Here is a 20,441-nt window from a genome sequence, read left to right as displayed (position 1 = left end):
CTTTGTTGGCAAAGTAATGTCTCTGCTTTTGAATATGCTGGCTAGATTGATCATAGCTTTCCTTCCAAGGAGCAAGTGTCTTTTAATTTCATGGCTGCAGTCACCATCTGCAGTGATTTTGGAGCCCCCCAAAATAAAGTCTGCTATTGTTTCCACTGTTTCCCCATGTATTTGCCATGAAGTGATGGGGCCAGATGCCATGATCTTAATTTTCTGAATGTTGAGTTTTAAGCCACCTTTTTCACTCTCCTCTTTCACTTTCATCAAGAGGCTCTTTAGTTCTTCTTTGCTTTCTGCCATAAGGGTGGTATCATCTGTGTATCTGAGGTTATTGATGCATTCTGCATGATTTTTTAATGTGGAGACAAATTAAACCTGAGTTCAATCTTCAACTGGTTACTTACTAGCCATGTGACCATGGGTAGGTCACCTTAACTTCTCAAAGCCTAGATTCTTCTCTCTGTGAAATGAGGATAGTGGTAATTTCAGAGTTGTGAAGGTTCTCTGAAATATTGAGCAAGTGTCCAGCATACAGCCTATTCTTAATTCACCTTTTACTACTGGTAGGATTTTTATTTGTTTTTTTCTTCTTCCTTTAATTTTTTAAAATCTTCTTTTCTTGTTTTTAGGTAGGATTAAAAAAAAACTTCATATTTATAAATTTCTATCTGGGGTCTTCAAAATAGACATTTATGAATTCATTTCTTCCTCACTTCTGACTGTTAACCATATTCACTTATTCTTTGTCAGAGGCAGAAGAAACACTGGAGAAACACCTTGAACTTACATCTCGTGTGACAACTCAGAATTTTCAGTATGTCCTTGTCAGCAATGACAGACATATATAATTGTGTGTACCTTTCACTCTACTACCAACCACTGCTAAATAATTTCTAAAGGACAAAGTTTCACTGGGACTACATAGTGACAAAGTTATGTCTCACAATTACATATTCCCTTAGGCAAAAATTCACAGAAGTCAAGTGGTGGCTTCTATAATTGTTCAAGTAAAATGCTAAGCACTTGAAGCCTTCCCGACCCCCCTTTAAACTCCTTACAAGTGTGAAAGCAAAGTTCTTCAGTGTCTGAGAACACAGGCAAACAACTATATGTGCTAAGTCATCTGACTTTATTTGAATCACAAGGGTTTACACCAGCCAGTGAGTAACTTTCCCTGACTCCATCTGCTGTCAGACACAACGAAATCCAGAAGGCAGACTTTAAATCATTCTTGATAATGTTGTTGATATATATTCATTGGATAGATCTTTCAGGCTTCCCTAGTGGCTCAGAGGGCAAAGCGTCTGCCTGCAATGCAGGAGACTTGGGTTCGATCCCTGGGTCAGGAATATCCCCTGGAAGAGGAAGTGGCAACCCACTCCAGTATCCCTGCCTGGAAAATTCCATGGACAGAGAAGCCTGGTGAGCTACAGTCCATGGGATCACAAAGAGTCGGACACAATTGAGAGACTCCTGATAGATACTCTACTATTTTTCAGATAGCTGGTGGGAACTCTGGAAGCACCAAGACCCCATTTTCGTGCCTTCATTTCTCTAAATATTGTCATCTGCACTTCATTTGCAAACATTAGGTCAGGCATCTCCTGTAGTTAACAGGCATCCTGTGAACTGTAATTAATTAGAAGGTAGTTTGAAATTAGTGATACTTTGATGGTGATTCTAGCCATTGGTATTTTCTTTAACAATAAATTCGACGCCCCGAATTTTAGTACTCTCGTGTCCTTGCCCGCGATTTTTCTTTGGCCAGTCACTTGATAACTCGGTTGCATTCTTCACCTTTCAACAATCCACCTACTCCCCTTCCTATCACTTTCACTTGCGGGGCTTGGGACTGGTGAGGCAGGAGGAAGAAAAGCACAAGTACATCTTCAGGATACACCCTCCCCAACAGGGTCTCACTGCAGAGGAGCTCCTGAAAGAAGACTCAGCCTCAAGGCCTTCCGCCACGGCGGGATCCCCGGGCCTGGCCAGAGCCCTGAGGGGAAAGCACCCTGGCCTCGCCGCGGCCCAGTCTCTGCCAGGACTCCTGGATGCTAAGACCCAAGGCAGCGCGGAGGAGGAGGGACTAGAAAGAGGAGGGAGAGCAGGAGAGGAAAACGAAACTCCTTCTTCGAGGCTGACCCAGCCTAGTGGAACCTCAGCGGCTTGGGGTCCCAGGAGGCGTGGCCTTAGGGACGGAAGGAGGACGAGGCTTCATGGGGCGGAGACTCATGGAAGCGAGAGAGAGAGGAGGGGCGGGGCAGCAGAGACTCCAAGTGGGCCATCGGGCTGCACCGGTCCGTCTGCAGAAGGAAAGGAGGGCACACCCTCTGTCCCCGCACCCTTCCCCACAAGGTCGCCAGCCGCGATCTCGCGCCTAGTCCCATCCTCTCTTACAGCCTACGTGACCAGCGCAGGTCGTCAGCCCGAGAGCAGGCAATCCGAGCAGTTTCTGTTTTCATTTTCCGTTTCCCGCTCTGGTCGCAGTCTTGGAGGGGAGGAAGTGGCGGGGAGGCGGGGGCGGCTGGGGGGCGGGGAAGGAGGGCAGCTCCTCCGTCACCGCCCCCCACGCCTGGCAGGGAGTTAGGTGGTCTGCAGGGCTACACTATTCAGAACATTATGATGCCCCGAGATTCCCACCGTAGACGTAACCTAGGATAAAATCCTGATGTACTGGGGTCACTCACGTATTTCTGGCCCACAACTATCTGAAACTATTCTATTGATTACGGGATTAACTGCTTTTTCTTCTATTTTTAAAGTAGAAAACCGGACCCTTAAAAACACCAGATGTGGCGCCCTAGCTACTCTACGAGCAACTAAACACAGAGCATCTCAGGGGAAACAAAAGAAGAGTCTCTCTTCTTCCCAGTTGTTAATATGTGACATAGCTCCACTCTCAACTCCTCCTTGCAAACGATTCGGGTTTTCGGAAAACTCAGTTTTCCTAGTTTTGCAATAACTTAACTGAATTCCATCACTTTGGGTTCTACTTGACTCTGATTGTGTCATCTACTCCAGCGCTAGACCAAAGAGTTGAAAGACAAAAAGAAAGTAAGCTTCTTACAGAAAGGAAAAGCTGTAATACTTGCCTGCTCCAAACATACTTAAGCTTCCATAGCTGCAAAATATGTTTGGTTTAACCAACCAAATTCTGTGCTGGACTCTGGGGAAAGTCATATATAACACAGATACTCTAATAGGGAAGATAACTGAATAGAAAAACAACTATAATTCAGTGTCATACAATTAATAAAACCATATACTAGATCCAAAAGTAGCATCATTGAAGAAGTGATTCTATGGGACACATGGGGATGAGGGCATAAAAGGTTTCACCCAGGAATTATAACCATCTGAGCATAAGTAGGAATGTTTAAAACAAACAAACAAAAAAGCTTATGAGATAGATATTAATAAATTACTACAAAACGCTGATTGAGTGGTGCAGAATTCTCTTAATTTTAAAATGTCGGCAAAGAAATTGGCTGGAAAATGGGGTGAAGGGGGAAAACTCCTTTTACTCAAATCTTAAATGTTACAGAAATAACAGCCCTCCATAATTCCCCCCCAAAAATCAGTGTTGTTGTACGTTGTATACTCCTCCAGGTTGTATACTAACAACCGACACTGTATTCTACAGAAATGGAATCTCCAGAACCTGGAGGTGGTATAGGAAAGTGGTTAGTATGCTGGCTTTCGGCAGGCTGGTGTCACCTGGGCTGGAATGCAGCATCTATCAGTTCCCAGTTCTGTCACCTTGGGAAGTTATTTCTTTTCCCCCTAGTTTCCCCTTTTGCAAAACAGGACTACAATTATATCAATTATCAGTTGAGATTTTAAATGTCAGAGGGGATTCTTTGTGCATGCAACCGATAAAGTTGCTTGTTTTATTTTTTTCAAATTAATTTATTTTTATTGGAGTATAGCTACTTTACAATGTTGTGTTAGTTTCTTCTGTACAGCACAGTGAATTAGCTATATATTTACATATATCCCCTCTTTTTTGGATTTCCTTCCCATTTAGGTCAACACAAAGCACTGAGCACAGCCCCCTGTGCTATACAGCAGGTTCTCATTAGTTATCTATTTTGTGCCTAGTGTCAGCAATGGATACATGTCAATCCCAATCTCCCAATTCATCCCACCTCATCCCTTTCCCCCTTGGTATTCATATGTTTGTTCTCTACAAATTTCTTGTGTTTTAAATGATATTTACTTGAGTTGTAAAATTTAAATCTAGTCATTATTAAGTATTTAAACACAAATTTCAAATTCATTTACAAATCTGTCAATTTCATGTTAAAACACTTTCACTGTTCTTTGATTAACGCCCAGTGAGCATATTAATTTGATGTATTAAACTTCCCATTTAAATGCATTTATTAATGGGATAGAATTTTCTTAGGCATTACATATTAACATCACAAAAGCATGCAAATCTAACAAACCAAATTCTCTTACACATTTACACAGTTTATAAGTTCCCTTAAATATGTCAAATTCACATATTGCTGTACCTTATTGCCTCAGGTACTTCACACTCCTAACAAGGCAGATTTACACTTTGTAAATTGTCTCAACCCATTCTCAGCCCAGTCCTGAGCACTTACAGAGTATCTCTGTGAGTCTTCCTGAGCACTGAGGTGGGCAATGGTTAGGTTGCTGTGCTAATAACTGGCTGTGTGATCTTGGTTAAGCCACATAATTCTTTGTGCCTCTGTTTTATCATCTGAAAGGGGAGTAGCAATAATACCAAACTCATAGGGTTGTTATGAGCTTTACCTGAGTTAGTGCATGCAAAGCACTTAATACAGTCCTGCTAAGTAATAAGCACTCAACAAATGTGTTATTGTAAATCTAGTAAGTCATATTCTCTCAGGCATCTAGGCAACATAAAAATCAAACTGATATATTAAATCAAATTCACAAGAGTAAAAATATTCACTGTATCCTTAGTTGGTCAAATCCTACGTATTTCAATGAAAAATCACTTTAAAATGTCAATTTTTAATACAACTTGCAAGATTCTTTAAAACATCTCTATTTTAAAAACACAGAACACATAGACAAACAGCACAATGAGTTTAAAAATCTGTTAACATACCTTGTAAATATATCATTTGAAGTATATTATCAGTTCAGCTCAGTTCAGTTCAGTCCCTCAGTTGTGTCCGACTGTCTTGGACCCCACGGACTGCAGCACGCTAAGCTTCCCTGTCTACCACCAACTCCCGGAGCTTGCTCAAACTCATCTCCATTGAGTCAATGATGCCATCCAACCATCTCATTCTCTGTTGTCCCCTTCTCCTCCTGCCTTCAATCTTTCCCAGCATCATGGTCTTTTCCAATGAGTCAGTTCTTCACATCAGGTAGCCAAAGTATAGGAGTTTTAGCTTCAACATCAGTCCTTCCAGTGAATATTCAAATCTTAGACTGATTTCCTTTAGGATGGACTGGTTGGATCTCCTTGCTGTCCAAGGGACTCTCAAGAGTCTTCTCCAACACCACAGTTCAAAAGCATCAGTTCTTTGGTGCTCAGCTTTCTTTATAGTGAGCTCTCACATCCATACACAACTACTGGAAAAACCATAGCTTTGACTAGACAGAGTAAAGTCTCTGCTTTTTAATATGCTGGCTATATAGGTCATAGCTTTTCTTCCAAGGAGCAAGCATCTTTTAATTTCATGGCTGGAATTTCATGGCTTTAATTTCACCATCTGCAGTGATTTTGGAGCCCAAAAAGATAAGTCTGTCACTGTTTCCCCATTTATTTGCCATGAAGTGATGGGACCTGATGCCATGATCTTAGTTTTATGAATGTTGAGTTGTAAGCCAGCTTTTTCACTCTTCCCTTTCATCAAGAAGCTCTTTAGTTCTTTGTTTTCTGCCATAAAGGTGGTGTCATCTGCATATATGAGGTTATTGATATTTCTCCCAGCAATCTTGATTCCAGCTTGTGCTTCATCCAGCCTGGCATTTTGCATGATATACTCTGCATAAAAGTTAAATAAGCAGGATGACAATATACAGCCTTGATGAACTCCTTTCCCGATTTGGAACCAGTCTGTTGTTCCATGTTCAGTTCTAACTATTGCTTCTTGACCTGCATACAGATTTCTCAGGAGGCAGGTCAGGTGGCCTGATATTCCCATCTCTTTCAGAATTTTCCAGTTTGTTGTGATCCACACAGTCAAAGGCTTTGGCATAGTCAATAAAGCAGATGTTTTTCTGGAACTCTTTTGCTTTTTCGATGATCCAGCGGATGTTGGCAATTTGATCTCTGGTTCCTCTGCCTTTTCTAAATCCAGCTTGAACATCTGGAAGTTCATGGTTCACATACTGTTGAAGCCTGGCTTGGAGAATTTTGAGCATTACTTTACTAGTTACTTTGCTGACTAAGGTCCGTCTAGTCAAGGCTATGGTTTTTCCAGTGGTCATGTATGGATGTGAGAGTTGGACTGTGAAGAAGGTTGAGCACTGAAGAATTGATGCTTTTGAGCTGTGGTGTTGGAGAAGACCCTTGAGAGTCCCTTGGACTGCAAGGAGATCCAACCAGTCCATTCTGAAGATCAGCCCTGGGATTTCTTTGGAAGGAATGATGCTGAAGCTGAAACTCCAGTACTTTGGCCACCTCATGCGAAGAGTTGACTCATTGGAAAAGACTGATGCTGGGAGGGATTGGGGGCAGGAGGAGAAGGGGACGACCCAGGATGAGATGGCTGGATAGCATCACTGACTCGATGGATCTGAATCTGAGTGAACTCCGGGAGTTGGTGATGGAGAGGGAGGCCTGGCGTGCTGCGATTCATGGAGTCACAAAGAGTTGGACACGACTGAGTGACTGAACTGAACTGAACTGAGACGAGTACAATTGTGCCGTAGTTTGGCATTGCCTTTCTTTGGGATTGGAATGAAAACTGACCTTTTCCAGTCCTGTGGCCATTGCTGAATTTTCCAAATTTGCTGGCATATTGAGTGCAGCACTTTCACAGCATCATCTTTTAGGACTTGAAATAGCTCAACTGGAATTCCATCACCTCCACTAGCTTTGTTCGTAGTGATACTTCCTAAGGCCCACTTGACTTCACATTCCAAGATGTCTGGCTCTAGCTGAGTGATCACACCAACATGATTATCTGGGTCATGAAGATCTTTTTTGTACAGTTCTTCTGTGTATTCTTGCCACTTCTTCTTAATATCTCCTGCTTCTGTTGGGTCCATACCATTTCTGTCCTTTACTGTGCCCATCTTTGCATGAAATATTCCCTTGGTATCTCTAATTTTCTTGAAAAGATCTCTAGTCTTTCCCATTCTATTGTTTACCTCTATTTCTTTGCATTGATCATTGAGGAAGGCTTTCTTATCTCTCCTTGCTATTCTTTGGAACTCTGAATTCAAATATCTTTCCTTTTCTTCTTTGCCTTTAGCTTCATCATGTGTATATTATGTGGGACTGCAGTTATTATCCAATGACATTTTTATGGAAGGGAACAGATGTAGTTTGGGACTGGTAATATGATGTCAGGTATTCAGTCAAAGACAAGATTGGGGTTATGAATTCAAAATTCACTTTTGCCTAATTTTTATAGTACCTGCGTGTGCTTTGGTGTTTGACTCTTTGAGACCCTATGGATTGCAGCCCACCAGGCTCCTCTGTCCATGGGATTCTCCAGGAAAGAATACCGGGGTGGGTTGCCATGCCCTCCTCCAGGGGATCTTTCTGACCAGGGGTTCAACTCGCAGCTCCTGCATTGCAAGTGGATTCTTTTTTTTTTTTTTGCAAGTGGATTCTTTACCGCTGAGCCAATGGGGAATCAGTTTTTACAGTAACTACCTTCAAGTTTTCCCTGCTTGATTTGAGAGGATGGTATTCTGCACCTCACCACAGGAGAATTCAGCTAATTTCTTTGCTTATTAAAGTTAAATTCTTCTGTTTTATATATTTGCTTTGTTAGCTAATAAACAGATTATAGTTCTACATCATAGCTTTAAATGAAATTATGTAAATCACAAAATCTGGTATATAGTTAGCGCTCAACTGATGTTAACTATTACTATTATTATGTGGTTACTTTTTCAGATTTTTTTTCTTTTAAATCTTTCACATTTTTTAAATACTTGATTAAAATGCAAAAAAACGATTGTCCTTCAAACGAAACTCAAACTTACACTGCCTTCTGGTAAGACACTGTTAGCTTCCTATTGCTGTTATAACAAATTACCATACATTTAGTGACTTAACACAAATTTGTTTTCTTACAGTTCTGGAGAGAAATCTAAAATGGTCTCTCTGGACTAGGATCAAAGTGTCAGCAGTGGGCTGCTTTCCGTTCTGAAGACTCTAAGGCAGAATCTGTTTCCTGGCCTTTTCCAGCCTCTATAGGCTGCATGTGTTCCTTGGCTCATGCTTGTTCCTCAAACAATTGAATCACTCTGACCTCTGCTCTTGTTGTCATATCTCCTTCTCTGACTCTCCTGCCTCCTTCTTTTACTTTTTTTTTTTTGTTAACTTTAATTTTTACTTTATTTTACTTTACACTACTGTATTGGTTTTGCCATACATTGACATGAATCCACCACGGGTGTACATGCGTTCCCAAACATGAACCCCCCTCCCACCTCCCACCCTATATCATCTCTTTGGATCATCCCCGTGCACCAGCCCCAAACATCCTGTATCCTGCATCGAACATAGACTAGCGATTCGTTTCTTACATGATAGTATACATGTTTCAGTGCCATTCTCCCAAATCATCCCACACTCTCCCGCTCCCTCAGAGTCTAAAAGTCCGCTCTACACATCTGTGTCTCTTTTGCTGTCTCGCATCATCTTTCTAAATACCATATATATGTGTTAGTATACTGTATTGGTGTTTTTCTTTCTGGCTTACTTCACTCTGTATAATCGGCTTCCGTTTCATCCATCTCATTAGAATTGATTCAAATGTATTCTTTTTAATGGCTGAGTAATACTCCATTGTGTATATGTACCACAGCTTTCTTATCCATTCATCTGCTGATGGACATCTAGGTTGTTTCCATGTCCTGGCGATTATAAACAGTGCTGCGATGAACATTGGGGTACATGTGTCTCTTTCTATTCTGGTTTCCTCGGTGTGTATGCCCAGCAGTGGGATTGCTGGGTCATATGGCAGTTCTGTTTGCAATTTTTTAAGAGAACAGTGTGGAGATTCCTCTTTTACTTTTAAGGAGCTTTGTAATTACGTTGGGTCCCCCTGGATGAGCCAGGCTAATCTCACCATCTCAGGATCATTAATTTAATCATATCTGCAAAGTCCCTTTTGCCATGTAAGGTAACATACTCACAGGTTTCAGGAATTATGATGTGGACATCTTTGGGCAGCGGTTACTCTGCCTGCCCCAGAAACTTCCTGAAATTACTAATGATAAGACCAAAGTTGGCATTATGTATCAGCAAAGGGAGGAAGAAAGGATTCTTATTTCATTGTCCTTTAAATGGACCTTGGCCAAATGTTGATTGGCATATCAAAGACAAACCCTTTGACTATTTGTTTCCTTAGAATTGGGCAAATTTTTCAATCTAATAGATTCTGAATTCCTTCCAGGATTTCAGTCTTAGCAATATTTTATATACAGTTGACCTTTGAACAATAGGAATTGAATTGTGCAGGTCCACCTATTTATTTTCAATAAATACTACTACAATACTACACAGTCTGAGGTTGGTAGCATCTGAAGATGCAGAACTAGAGATTCCAAGGGCAGACTGTAAAGTTATACTCAGATTTTCGACTGTGAGGAGAGTCGATCAATGCCCCTAACTTCTGCATTGTTCAAAGATCAACTGTATATGTGTGTGTGTGTGTGTATATATATATACATATACACACATACATATCTGTATATTTAAATATATAGGACCATCTCATCTATCCACAACATGGCAACATGTTCCTAAGCTAAAGCTTAGGAAATGCATATGTACACACACATGCACATACACATAGTCACACACAAGCTGTCCTGAGTAGCCAAAATAGCTGACAAAAAATTATTAAGACTATTGTGTTTCACTAGTAAGAAAATCTTAGACTCATTCTCAGATCCTATCACTTGATGTATAGTTCTAATAAACTTGGCTATCTTGTTTTCAAACCTTGGCCAACTTCAAGTAGAAAATTAGAAGAGCAAGAAGGAAAGCTCTAGGCAGATAAATTGACAGATAAGGAGACCTGAAGACCAATATCTCGGTCAACAATGTGCCTTGCTTATATTATATAGTCAAATGAAAGAAAATATTAATAAATCTGTGCATTCAAGAAAGGAAAGTGAGAAATATGAGGTGTTTTCAGGAGAATCTATTAATTCTCAAACCTTTGGATAATCACTAACTTTCTGGGCTTTCACTTCTTCATATAAAAAAAATGCAGACTATTTGATGTCTCGGTTCCTGTCTACTCTAGAATTCTATGATTTCAAATGACAATAATATCTTGTCACAGAGGAGAAAATCAGAAGTGCTATGTATTATGGTATATATTATTTTTTTTAGTATATTTACAATATGAACCTAATATGTTACCACACTTAAATACCTCAGTTGTCTGGGATGATAAAGAGTGAGGCAGGCAGGACAATGAACTTCAGTAGTGTCACAACCAGAACAATAAGTAATATTTATGATGCTTTAATCTAACTAGCAATTAACAGTTACTATGTGCCAGGCATTGTACTTGCTGCTAAGTCTTCATGAGAAATTAATTTATTTTCATGTTTCCTCAAAACAGGTGGAGAGCAATTTGGTAGTAACCAAATTAAAACTTTAGGGAATTTCCTGGCAGTCCAGTGGTTAGGACGTTTACTGCCAAACTCACACGGTGCAGCCAAAACACAAAGCAAAACAAAACAAAACAAAAATCTTCAAAAATATGTAAATGTTTTGATCCAGAAATTCTTCCCAGATACTGTTCAACAGAAACTTTCATGCAAGTGCTCAGCATATCTGTTAAAAGATGCTTACTTACGCATTGTTTGTAATAGTAAAACAAAGGAAATGACCTAAATGTCCATTAATAGAATGAGACAGACCTATATATACCAACATGAAAACATGCCACAGACACGATATGAAATGACAAATAAATTTATGACAGTATGTTTTTCTGTTGTTGATATATGGATATAAGAATATGCATTAAAAAAGAATATGCATAAAAATACCTGGAGGATACACAACAAACAAGGGACAGGATTATGGAGGTTTTTTTCTTTCTACATTTTTTATAATATTCATTTAAAAATAATAAACACATTACATAGGAAAAACTACAGATAAAACAGATGTAATAATACAAAATAAGAGGTGAGACAAAAAATAAAATGTTTTAGAAATATTTTCATGAGGAATTATTGAAACTTCATTATTTAAAACAACATGTTTTCCAAGAATTTGAAATAGGTAAGCTGTTTCACCTGAAGTTCTCTAACCCAGTAGCTAGAAGCTGTGAACTTTGACTCAGTTTACCCCTTTCTTCATCCTGGTTGGTTCCAGCTTTAAGTAAAGCTTTTCACCTGAACTTGCTCTTTAAGAGCCCTGGATTCAGAACAGGGGAGAATAGTAAGCCTGTGCATGCGAATTTGTTTACGGTGAGTCTCTCAGAGGAAATCATGTGCATGTCTGTTTACTTTTCCTTGGAACCTAGAAGGTCACCTCTAAAAATAATCTCGCTCAGTGTCAGAGCTTCCGTGACACAGAGGTACATGCCTCACATGCTCTCTGCAGTTAGTACCCCATGCCAGACCTATCCAGTTCCCCAAAGGACTCAGACCAGAGAGGAGGGGAAAGCAGATGCCAGCTAAACTGTCCAGCTAATAATGGATAAGCTCTTTAAAAAAAATGGCCCATACTTATTCTCATGGCTGACATTCTAACTAATGACATTGAACTTTTAAATGTTTATTGGCTGTTTGCATTTATTCTCTTGTGAACTTCCAAAGGAAATATTAAGAGAATTTCTGAACCACAGCACATGATTCTGGTTCCAGGGCTTTGCAATAGACACATCTAAGATGGTTAACCAGCCTTTACTTCTTCCAGGGTTGCAAAGACTTGGACACGACTTAGCCACTGAACAACAACAACCTCTTCCAGAAGGGCTCTGAAGCTCATGTTAAATTGGTGGGCCTGAGAAACTATGCCTTACTTGGGAATATGTTCCATTTGCCTCCGACCTCCACTTCACTCCTAACTGATTGAATATTCCCTTAACTCGTGTTAGGCAGAGATCACCTTGTAGAAGACTTTGAAAGCCAGACTATGCATTCTGAAGAAGGGAGCAAGATGACTAGAGCTCTGCTTTAAGATTAATCAGCACTAGTATAAAACAGACTTGCAAGAGAAAAGTGAGAAGAAAGAGAGATCGGTTAGAGGTCTATTGTTTAAGTCAGAAATAATGAAAGTCTGAACTAAAGTCATGTGCAGGAGAGAAAAGGGTAAAAAGATGGTAACTGAAGAAGCAGAATCTATGGAATTTTATGGCTGATTGGATCTGGGGTGCAAAGGAATTCCACATGTTCTAGAAGACTCCAAGGCTTCTGTTAGGAAACTGGTGGTGCCATTACGGAGATGTCCCACACAGAGCTCTGAACTCATCTTCTCACACCAACAACTGTTTTGTCATCTATCTTCAGTCGTTCACTTTCTACTCAAGAGTCTCCCATACTTTAAAAACAAAATAAAGAAAACAGAAACAGACCTTTCCCCTTGAGAGGCAGAGGGGAAAAGTAGGCTATTGACATCCTCACCTTAAATGTAAGGGGCCAAGACAAGCTATCTGTGATTAAAGGAATGGAAAATAGAGCATAAGTATGTTGTGAAGGTGGCCAGCAGAGAAACAGAATGGTGATACAACCACTTTGGATGGGAGAGGTATAAGAGAAATAAATTTTTATTTAGCATATAAGGAAATTAATAGATAATGTCTACTTCCTTGGTGGCTCAGACAGTGAAGTGTCTGCCTACAATGCGGGAGACCTGGGTTCAATCCCTGGGTCAGGAAGGTCTCCTGGAGAAGGAAATGGCACCCCACTCCAGCATTCTTGCCTGGAAAATCCCATGGAGGGAGGAACCTGGTAGGCTACAGTCCATAGGGTTGCAAAGAGTCGGACATGACACTTCACTTCAAGGTAAATCAAGAAATAGTCATATTATGAGGTTAGTTAGCAATATGAAGGTTACCACAACACAGAAGCAGTTCAAAGTAGTTGCCTCTGGGCTGGGGAGGGTAACTCAGAGGATTGTTGCTTTTTTGAACCAACTGCATGTAATTCTTTGATGCGGTTTTCTTTCTTTTCTTAAAATTTTTTGACCACACCATAGGGCATGTGGGATCTTAGGTCCCTGACCAGGGATTGAACCTGCACCCCCTGTACTGGAGAGAGAAGTCTTAACCACTGGACTGGTGGGGATGTCCTTGATATGGTTTTTGAAGTTTTTTTCCTTTTTTTCTTCAATATGACAAAGATAGAGGTCTTTTAAAAATCCTCCATAAATTCATATTTTGTTATAGTTACCATTAGCTCTTTTCATCCTTAAAATATATTCCTTAATATGTAGTAATAAAAGACAACATTTATTGAATCATTGTTATGTGCCATCATTCTTAGCACTGCTTTATTTTCATCATCTCATTTAATCTTCACAGGCAACTTATTGTAACTAGACATCTTGAAAAAGCTGTGTTCACTATCCACATTTGTTTACCATCCAATCTCTCTTCAACCTACTCCAGACTGATTTTTGCCATCCAAACTCTCAGTAAGTTCAGTTCAGTTGATCAGTCATGTCCGACTCTTTGTGACCCCATGAACTGCAGCACACCAGGCTTCCCTGTCCATCACCAACTCCCAGAGCTTGCTCAAACTCATGCCCATCGAGTCGGTGATGCCATCCAACCATCTCATCCTCTGTCGTCCTTCTTCTCCTGCCTTCAGTCCTTCCCAGCTTCAAGGTCTTTTCCAGTGAGTCAGTTCTTCACATCAGGTAGCCAAAGTATTGGAGTTTCAGCTTCAGCATCAGTCCTTCCAATGAATATTCAGGACTGATTTCCTTTAGAATTGACTGGTTTGATCTTTTTGCAGTCCAAGGGAATCTCAAGAGTCTTCTCCAACACCACACTTCAAAAGCATCAACTCTTCGACTCTCAGCTTTCTTTATAGTCCAGCTCTTACATACATACATGACTACTGGAAAAACCATAGCTTTGACTAGATGGACCTTTGTCGGTAAAGTAATGTCTCTGCTTTTTTAATATGCTGTCCAGGTTGGTGATAGCTTTTCTTCCAAGGAGCAAGTGTCATTTAATTTTATGGCTGCAGTCACCATGTGCAGCAGTTTTGGAGTCCAAGAAAATAAAGTCTGTCACTGTTTCCACTGTTTCCCCATCTATTTGCCATGAAGTGATGGGACTGGATGCCATGATCTTAGTTTTTTGAATGTTGAATATTCAGCCAGCTTTTTCACTCTCTTCTTTCACCCTCATCAGGAAGCTCTTAAGTTCCTCTTCACTTTCTGCCATAAGGGTAGTATTATCTGCATATCTGAGATTATTGATATTTCTCCCAGCAGTCTTGATTCCAGCTTGGGCTTCATCCAGCCCAGCATTTCGCATGATGTACTCTGCATATAAGATAAATAAGCAAGGTGACAATATACAGCCTGATGTACTCCTTTCCCAATTTGGAAACAGTCCGTTGTTCCATGTCCAGTTCTAACTGTTGCTTCTTGATCTACATACAGATTTCTCAGGAGGTAGTTTAAGGTGGTCTGATATTCCCACCTCTTTGAGAATTCTCCACAGTTTGTTGTGATCCACAGTCAAAGGCTCTCAGTAAGGACACCCATGATCTCCCTATTGCTGAAACCAGTTACGCTTTCAGTGTCTTAAATGCCACTTCTTTCCTCCTTTGCTTCCACAAGATCACCCTGTTCTGGTTTTCTTCCTGCTTCTCTGGTTTATTGTCAGCCTCCTTTAAGGTACTTTCTTCTACTTAGCTCCTAAATGTTGGCTATGCCTCAGCGTTCTTTCTTCAGTCTGCTTTTCCTCTCACTTTATATTCCTTTGGAGAATTCATAGGCTCATATTGCTTAAGATACCACTGATGACACTCAAACCTCCATTTCCATCCCAACAGTTCTTTCTCCTGAACTACAACCACTGTCTACCTGACATCCTGTTTTGTGTGTCCCACTAGGATCTCAACTCAACATGTCCTAGGTGAAATACATCAACATTCTCCCATCTTATTCTATTTCTCAATGACTCTACCACTATCCACACAGTTGCCCACTTCCAAATGTGAACATCATCCTTGATTCCTTAGCTGCCCTCCACATCTAACAACATCTAAGCATCCGTTAAGTTCTATGCAGTCTCCATTTGGATTTCTATTTATCCTCATCTGGGGGCCACTACCTTAATTTGCTCCATGACATCTTTTATTTGGACTATGGCAATGGCCTGCTAACTGGTCTCTCTGTCCTCCTGCTTTGGGCCCTTCCTGAGTGCATTCTTGATTTTGCAACCAGAGGGATTCTTTTTCGTATGCAAATCTGAACCAGCCTCTTCTCTGCTAAAAATGTTCAGTGCACCCTCAACCTGGATTCTTGCTGGCTGTTCACCTCTGTCTCAGGCTATTTTCCTCTGGCTCCTGCCACACTGAACAGCTTGCAGCCTCCCAACTCTTTCTCCTGTTTTCAGGCATTTGCAGCCACTGCTCCCTCTGCCTGAGATCACCCCTCTTACCTGCTTCTCTTCTTTGTAGTTCCCATTAATACTTCTTGATTCAGCATACCTCCTTGATTCAGTTGCCTCCTTGGTAGAGGTGTTTTCTGGCCACAAAGGCTGTGTTGGGTGCTCGTTCTGTGCGTTTGCACAGGGCTCTATCATAGCACTTACCACACCACCATATCTACCTGTATCTTCCCTGTTTCTCTCTCTAAAATTGCAAACCTGTAGGGAGTAGAAAGTAGATTATTTTTCCTGGCTGACAGCATCCACCCACTGAATGAATTATGGGAGATGGTACTATGCATTAGAAAAAACATGGAGTCTGGATTCAGACAGACCTAGATTTTGGTTTCTTCCTCTTGTATTTTTCAGTTATAACATGCAGATCACAGTTCTTTCCTCACAGAGCTGTTGTGGAGATGAAATGAGGTATTTAGCACAGGATGTGGCACGTTGGAGCCTGGAGTCAAGTGTGTGTTCCCTTACCCAACTCAGAGCAACCTGAGAACCTGGTTTGAGGGGAGCAGGATGAATTCAGGGTAGGTCATGCAGAAGGAGAAGCCAGTGGGGAGCAATGAGTTGGGCCTGAAGCTGGAGTGGGAGCTGGAGGTACAGGTTTAGGAGTCATCAGCGCTCACTCCTGAGGCCTAGGAGTAAATGAGAATGTACATTGGGGAAGGCTTGGGCCTAGGTCTGCCTTCCCAAAAGAAGGAAGAAGAAATGTTCTGAGGAATGTTAGAGGAGAACCAGAATAAGGAGAGAGAAGCAACAGTGTGACACACTGCAGAGAGGTTGAGGAGAATGTGTTCGTGGGCTTGAACTTAATGAGGTCATTGATGTCCTTGGAAAGACTGTCAGTGTCTGTTTTGTGTGGTTAATCATTTGTTCTAGTTCACAGCAGAATGAGGAGGGCCCTGTGGGACTTGGAGTTCCATAGCAAAAGCCATTGAACTGATAAGCAGGGAAGGAAGGGCTGAAGACAACAATAGCAGCAAAAACTGTTCATAAAGGCTGAGTTGGGGCACAAGCCAATGCCCAGATGCCAGGGCTCTTCCCCACCTCTCTTACTCAATAGTCCTTTAAAATATCATCAGTTCATTAATATGAAAACTAAGGCTTAAAGAAGTTAATTAACTTTTTGGAAGTAAGTGGTGAACTGACTTCACAGCCCTTGCTCTTAATTGGCCTGCTGGGGATGGGGTAGCTTGGGGGAGGGGACTTGGAGAAATCAGTCTGGGAGTCAATGGAGAGGTGTGGCAAGGCTTCTGGGTAGTTAGGGGATGTTTTATATATACAACATGGCTCCCCTGGTGGCTCAGAGGTTAAAGCGTCTGCCTGCAATGTGGGAGACCCAGGTTCGATCCCTGGGTCAGGAAGATCCCCTGGAGAAGGAAACAGCAACCCACTACAGTATTCTTGCCTGGAGAATCCCAGGGACAGAGGAGCCTGGCAGGCTACAGTCCATGGGGTTGCAAAGAGTTGGACACGACTGAGCAACTTCACTTCACTTCACTTCACTTGTATATATAATATACTTCCCTGACACTGCTGGCCAAGTCGTGAGTGAAGGTTGCATGCACGCATGCATGCTAAGTCGCTTACTGTACACCAAAGGCTACATCTAGAGCTGCACAGCCTCACAACATTTCTGCACTCATAGAATGTTCTCCATCTGTGCTGTTGAATACAGTAGCCATTAGCCACAAGTGGCTAGTCGCATTTGAAATGAGGCTACTGTGAACAAGGAATCGAACTTTTAATTGTATTTAGTTTATTAGCTAATTTTAATTAGTTTATTTTTAAACATTTTTATTTATTTTCTATTTTTTTTAGCCACACCACGTGGCATGCAGGATCTTAGTTCCCTGACCAGGGCTGGAACTGGCATCCCCTGCAGTGGAAGTGCAGCTCCTTAACCACTGGAGCACCATGGTAGGCCCTAATTTTAATTAAATTTAAATTTTAAAACAACTGATGCAGTTACTGAAAATTTTTAAGTATATTTTGAAAAATAGTATTTGTTGCTGCTCAGTCACTAAGTCGTATCTGACTCTTTGCAACCCCATGAACTGTAGCATGCCAGTCTCCTCTCTCCTTCAGTATCTCCTGGAGTTTGCTCAAATTCATGTCCATTGAGTTGATGCTATCTAACCATCTCATCCTTTGCTGCCTTCTTCTCCTTTTGCCTTCAATCTTTCCCCAACATCAGGGTCTTTTTCACTGGATTGGCTCTTCATATCAGGTGGCTAAATTACTGGAGCTTCAGCTTCAGCTTCAGTCCTTCCAAAGAATATTCAGGGTTGACTTTCTTTAGGATTGACTGGTTTGATCTCCCTGCAGTCCAAGCGACTCTCAAGAGTCTTCTCCAGCACCACGGTTCAAAAGTATCAATTCTTTGGATAAAACTACTTTTTCAATTAAAAATTTTGTTAGCATTCAAACTGATATTTGTTGTACATGTAATACACACTAGATTTCTAAGACATATGAAAGAAATGAATGTGAAATAGCTCAATAATACTTTTTAATTGGCTAGATGTTGAAATGATAATATTTTTGATTGTGCTCTGCTTAGTCGCTCAGTTGGGTCTGACTCTTTTCAACCCTTTGGACTGTAGCCCACCAGGCTCCTCTGTCCATGGGATTTTTCAGGCAAGAATACTGGAGTGGATTGCCATTTTCCTCCTCCAGAGGATTTTCCTGATCCAGGGATCAAACCTGCATCTCTTTTTTTTTTTTTTTTAATAAACAAATTTTTAATTCATTTTAATTAGATTTTAAGCTGCTTTTGTCTTTGGAGGCTGTTAAAAAGAAAATCGAATTAGATCCACTTCGATGTCTACTGATTTTTTTTTATGAAACTTGTATGATGCTGGCAGGTCGTATCGCAGCTCTGCAATAATATCTATCTTGACTTTCCACTCTGCAGCTTTCTTTTGAATATGTTCTCTAGTTGAGGATTTGTGTAAAGAATATACTGCAGTTCTTGCCATTTCTAAAGCAGTCTTCAGAAATGCCATATCTGTCCCTTTATTATTTTTGGTCCCAAAGGGAGGATTCATAATTACTGTATCAAATGATTTGGACAGTCTGTTAGATAACGAGCATACATCACATTGAACCATGTCTACATTTGTTAACTCAAACTCTTCTACATTCCTATTAAATATTTCCAATGCATCTTCATCTATGTCAAATCCAACACACAACCCTGCTCCTAGCATTGCAGTTCCAATGCTAAGCACTCCACAGCCACATCCTAGATCTGCAATCACTTTATTTTCAATGTCATCATATGTATTATGGATTGTATAGAGCATACATGCTGCAATGTGCGGCCTGGTTGGATACTGTTCTAGAAGGAGCTTGGGCTTTTCGAATCCATCCACTTGTTGCAGGCGACTCTCTAGCTCCTTAAGCCTTAATTTCTTCATTTTTAAAAGAGTGTGCGCAGGGTTTAGAGGCACTGGATCTGTAGAGCAACCTACTTCACCTGCATCTCCTCACCAACCCCTTTCCCCTTATCTTTTTCAGCGCCGCTGGCTGAGGGCCAAGCAGAGGACACCCAGCCAGAGAGGTTCCCGCTCTTCTAGTGCCAGCGGCGGGTGGAGTCCGCGGCCAGGCTTCAACCCGCCTACAAGGTATCCCGCACGGTTACTCGACTGGAGTCGCCAAGGGATCCACACGCCACATTCCTGCACTTCCAGACGCTGCTCCTGCCTCTGCCCGGGCCGGAAGGGCCGCCACGCACGCGCACACGAAACCTGCATCTCTTATATTTCCTGCATTGGCAGGCGTATTCTTTACCTGCTGAGCCATCAGGGAAGCCCCAATATTTTTGATGTGTTTATTTAAATAAGTATATTATTAAAATTAATTTCACCTGGTTGTAGAAAAAAATTTAATGTGGCTACTAGAAAAATGTTAACTGAACTATGGTATGCATTATATTTCCATTGGATAGTTTGCTCTGAAGATAGGGTCCTGGTACTAACAGAAGTTTCAGTCAAATGGTGGGGTTGGAAGGTCTTTCCCCACCTTTTACTACTCTAGTTGTCTCCACTCATTCTTCCTCTCCATCATTCTTATTTCTCACACCCTTGAGGTAGGGAAGGGATAAGGTACCTAATCATACCTCTACATGCCGGGGTCCAGCCCCGGTGGATCCAGGGTGATTCGAAGGTGGGGGGACAGAGTCGGCATCTTTGGAAAAATACATATTTAATCACAGATAGAGAGAGATTAGAAACGGATAGTGTAGTAGGAAGATTAGTGGAGAAAAGGAGGCTGAATAACTTGGATTACGTGGAATAGCATCCATGCTCCAGATGGGAATTCAGCCAGAAAAACGGGAGCAAGAAAGAAGCGACATGGGGGAATCAGTCTTTCCAGAAACTGATCCGGTTTCTTTATTTTGGGGTTTGCTTATATACCTTTTGTTACACATAGGGATGAATACAGAGTCACGCGGGGGTCAGCAGTTCTAACCTTTATCAAAATCAGGTGCTTCACATAAATGTATAAAAAAAGGTCTTAGGGATATTACATCATCTTCTGGCCATGAATGAGACCTGCTGACATTTTATGATCCTTTCTTTCTGATAACCAAAAACTTATTTCTTCCAAGGGTGTTTTTTCTTAAACCAGGCACCACCCTCCAAATAAAGT

The 20,441-nt window shown here is 41.1% G+C and overlaps 1 protein-coding gene across 1 annotated transcript; it reads right to left on the bottom strand.

Annotated features, from left to right (window-relative positions):
* Positions 1-18,500: 18,500 nt before the first annotated feature.
* LOC114113591 (rRNA N6-adenosine-methyltransferase METTL5) lies at positions 18,501-19,343 on the bottom strand. Its single transcript, XM_027965780.3, has one exon. The coding sequence runs from the start codon at positions 19,205-19,207 to the stop codon at positions 18,578-18,580; it is 630 nt and encodes a 209-aa protein (XP_027821581.1). The 5' UTR covers positions 19,208-19,343; the 3' UTR covers positions 18,501-18,577.
* Between the last annotated feature and the right edge of the window lie 1,098 nt (positions 19,344-20,441).

Source organism: Ovis aries, chromosome 3 (genome assembly GCF_016772045.2).
Source record: "Ovis aries strain OAR_USU_Benz2616 breed Rambouillet chromosome 3, ARS-UI_Ramb_v3.0, whole genome shotgun sequence".
Lineage (NCBI taxonomy): Eukaryota > Metazoa > Chordata > Mammalia > Artiodactyla > Bovidae > Ovis > Ovis aries.
The sequence above is the reverse complement of the archived record's forward strand: the minus strand, read 5'-3'. Positions and strand labels throughout refer to the sequence as shown.

Coding starts and splice junctions, on each gene's coding strand:
- LOC114113591 (XM_027965780.3), bottom strand. CDS start 19,207: ATGAAGAAATTAAGGCTTAAGGAGCTAGAGAGTCGCCTGCAACAAGTG.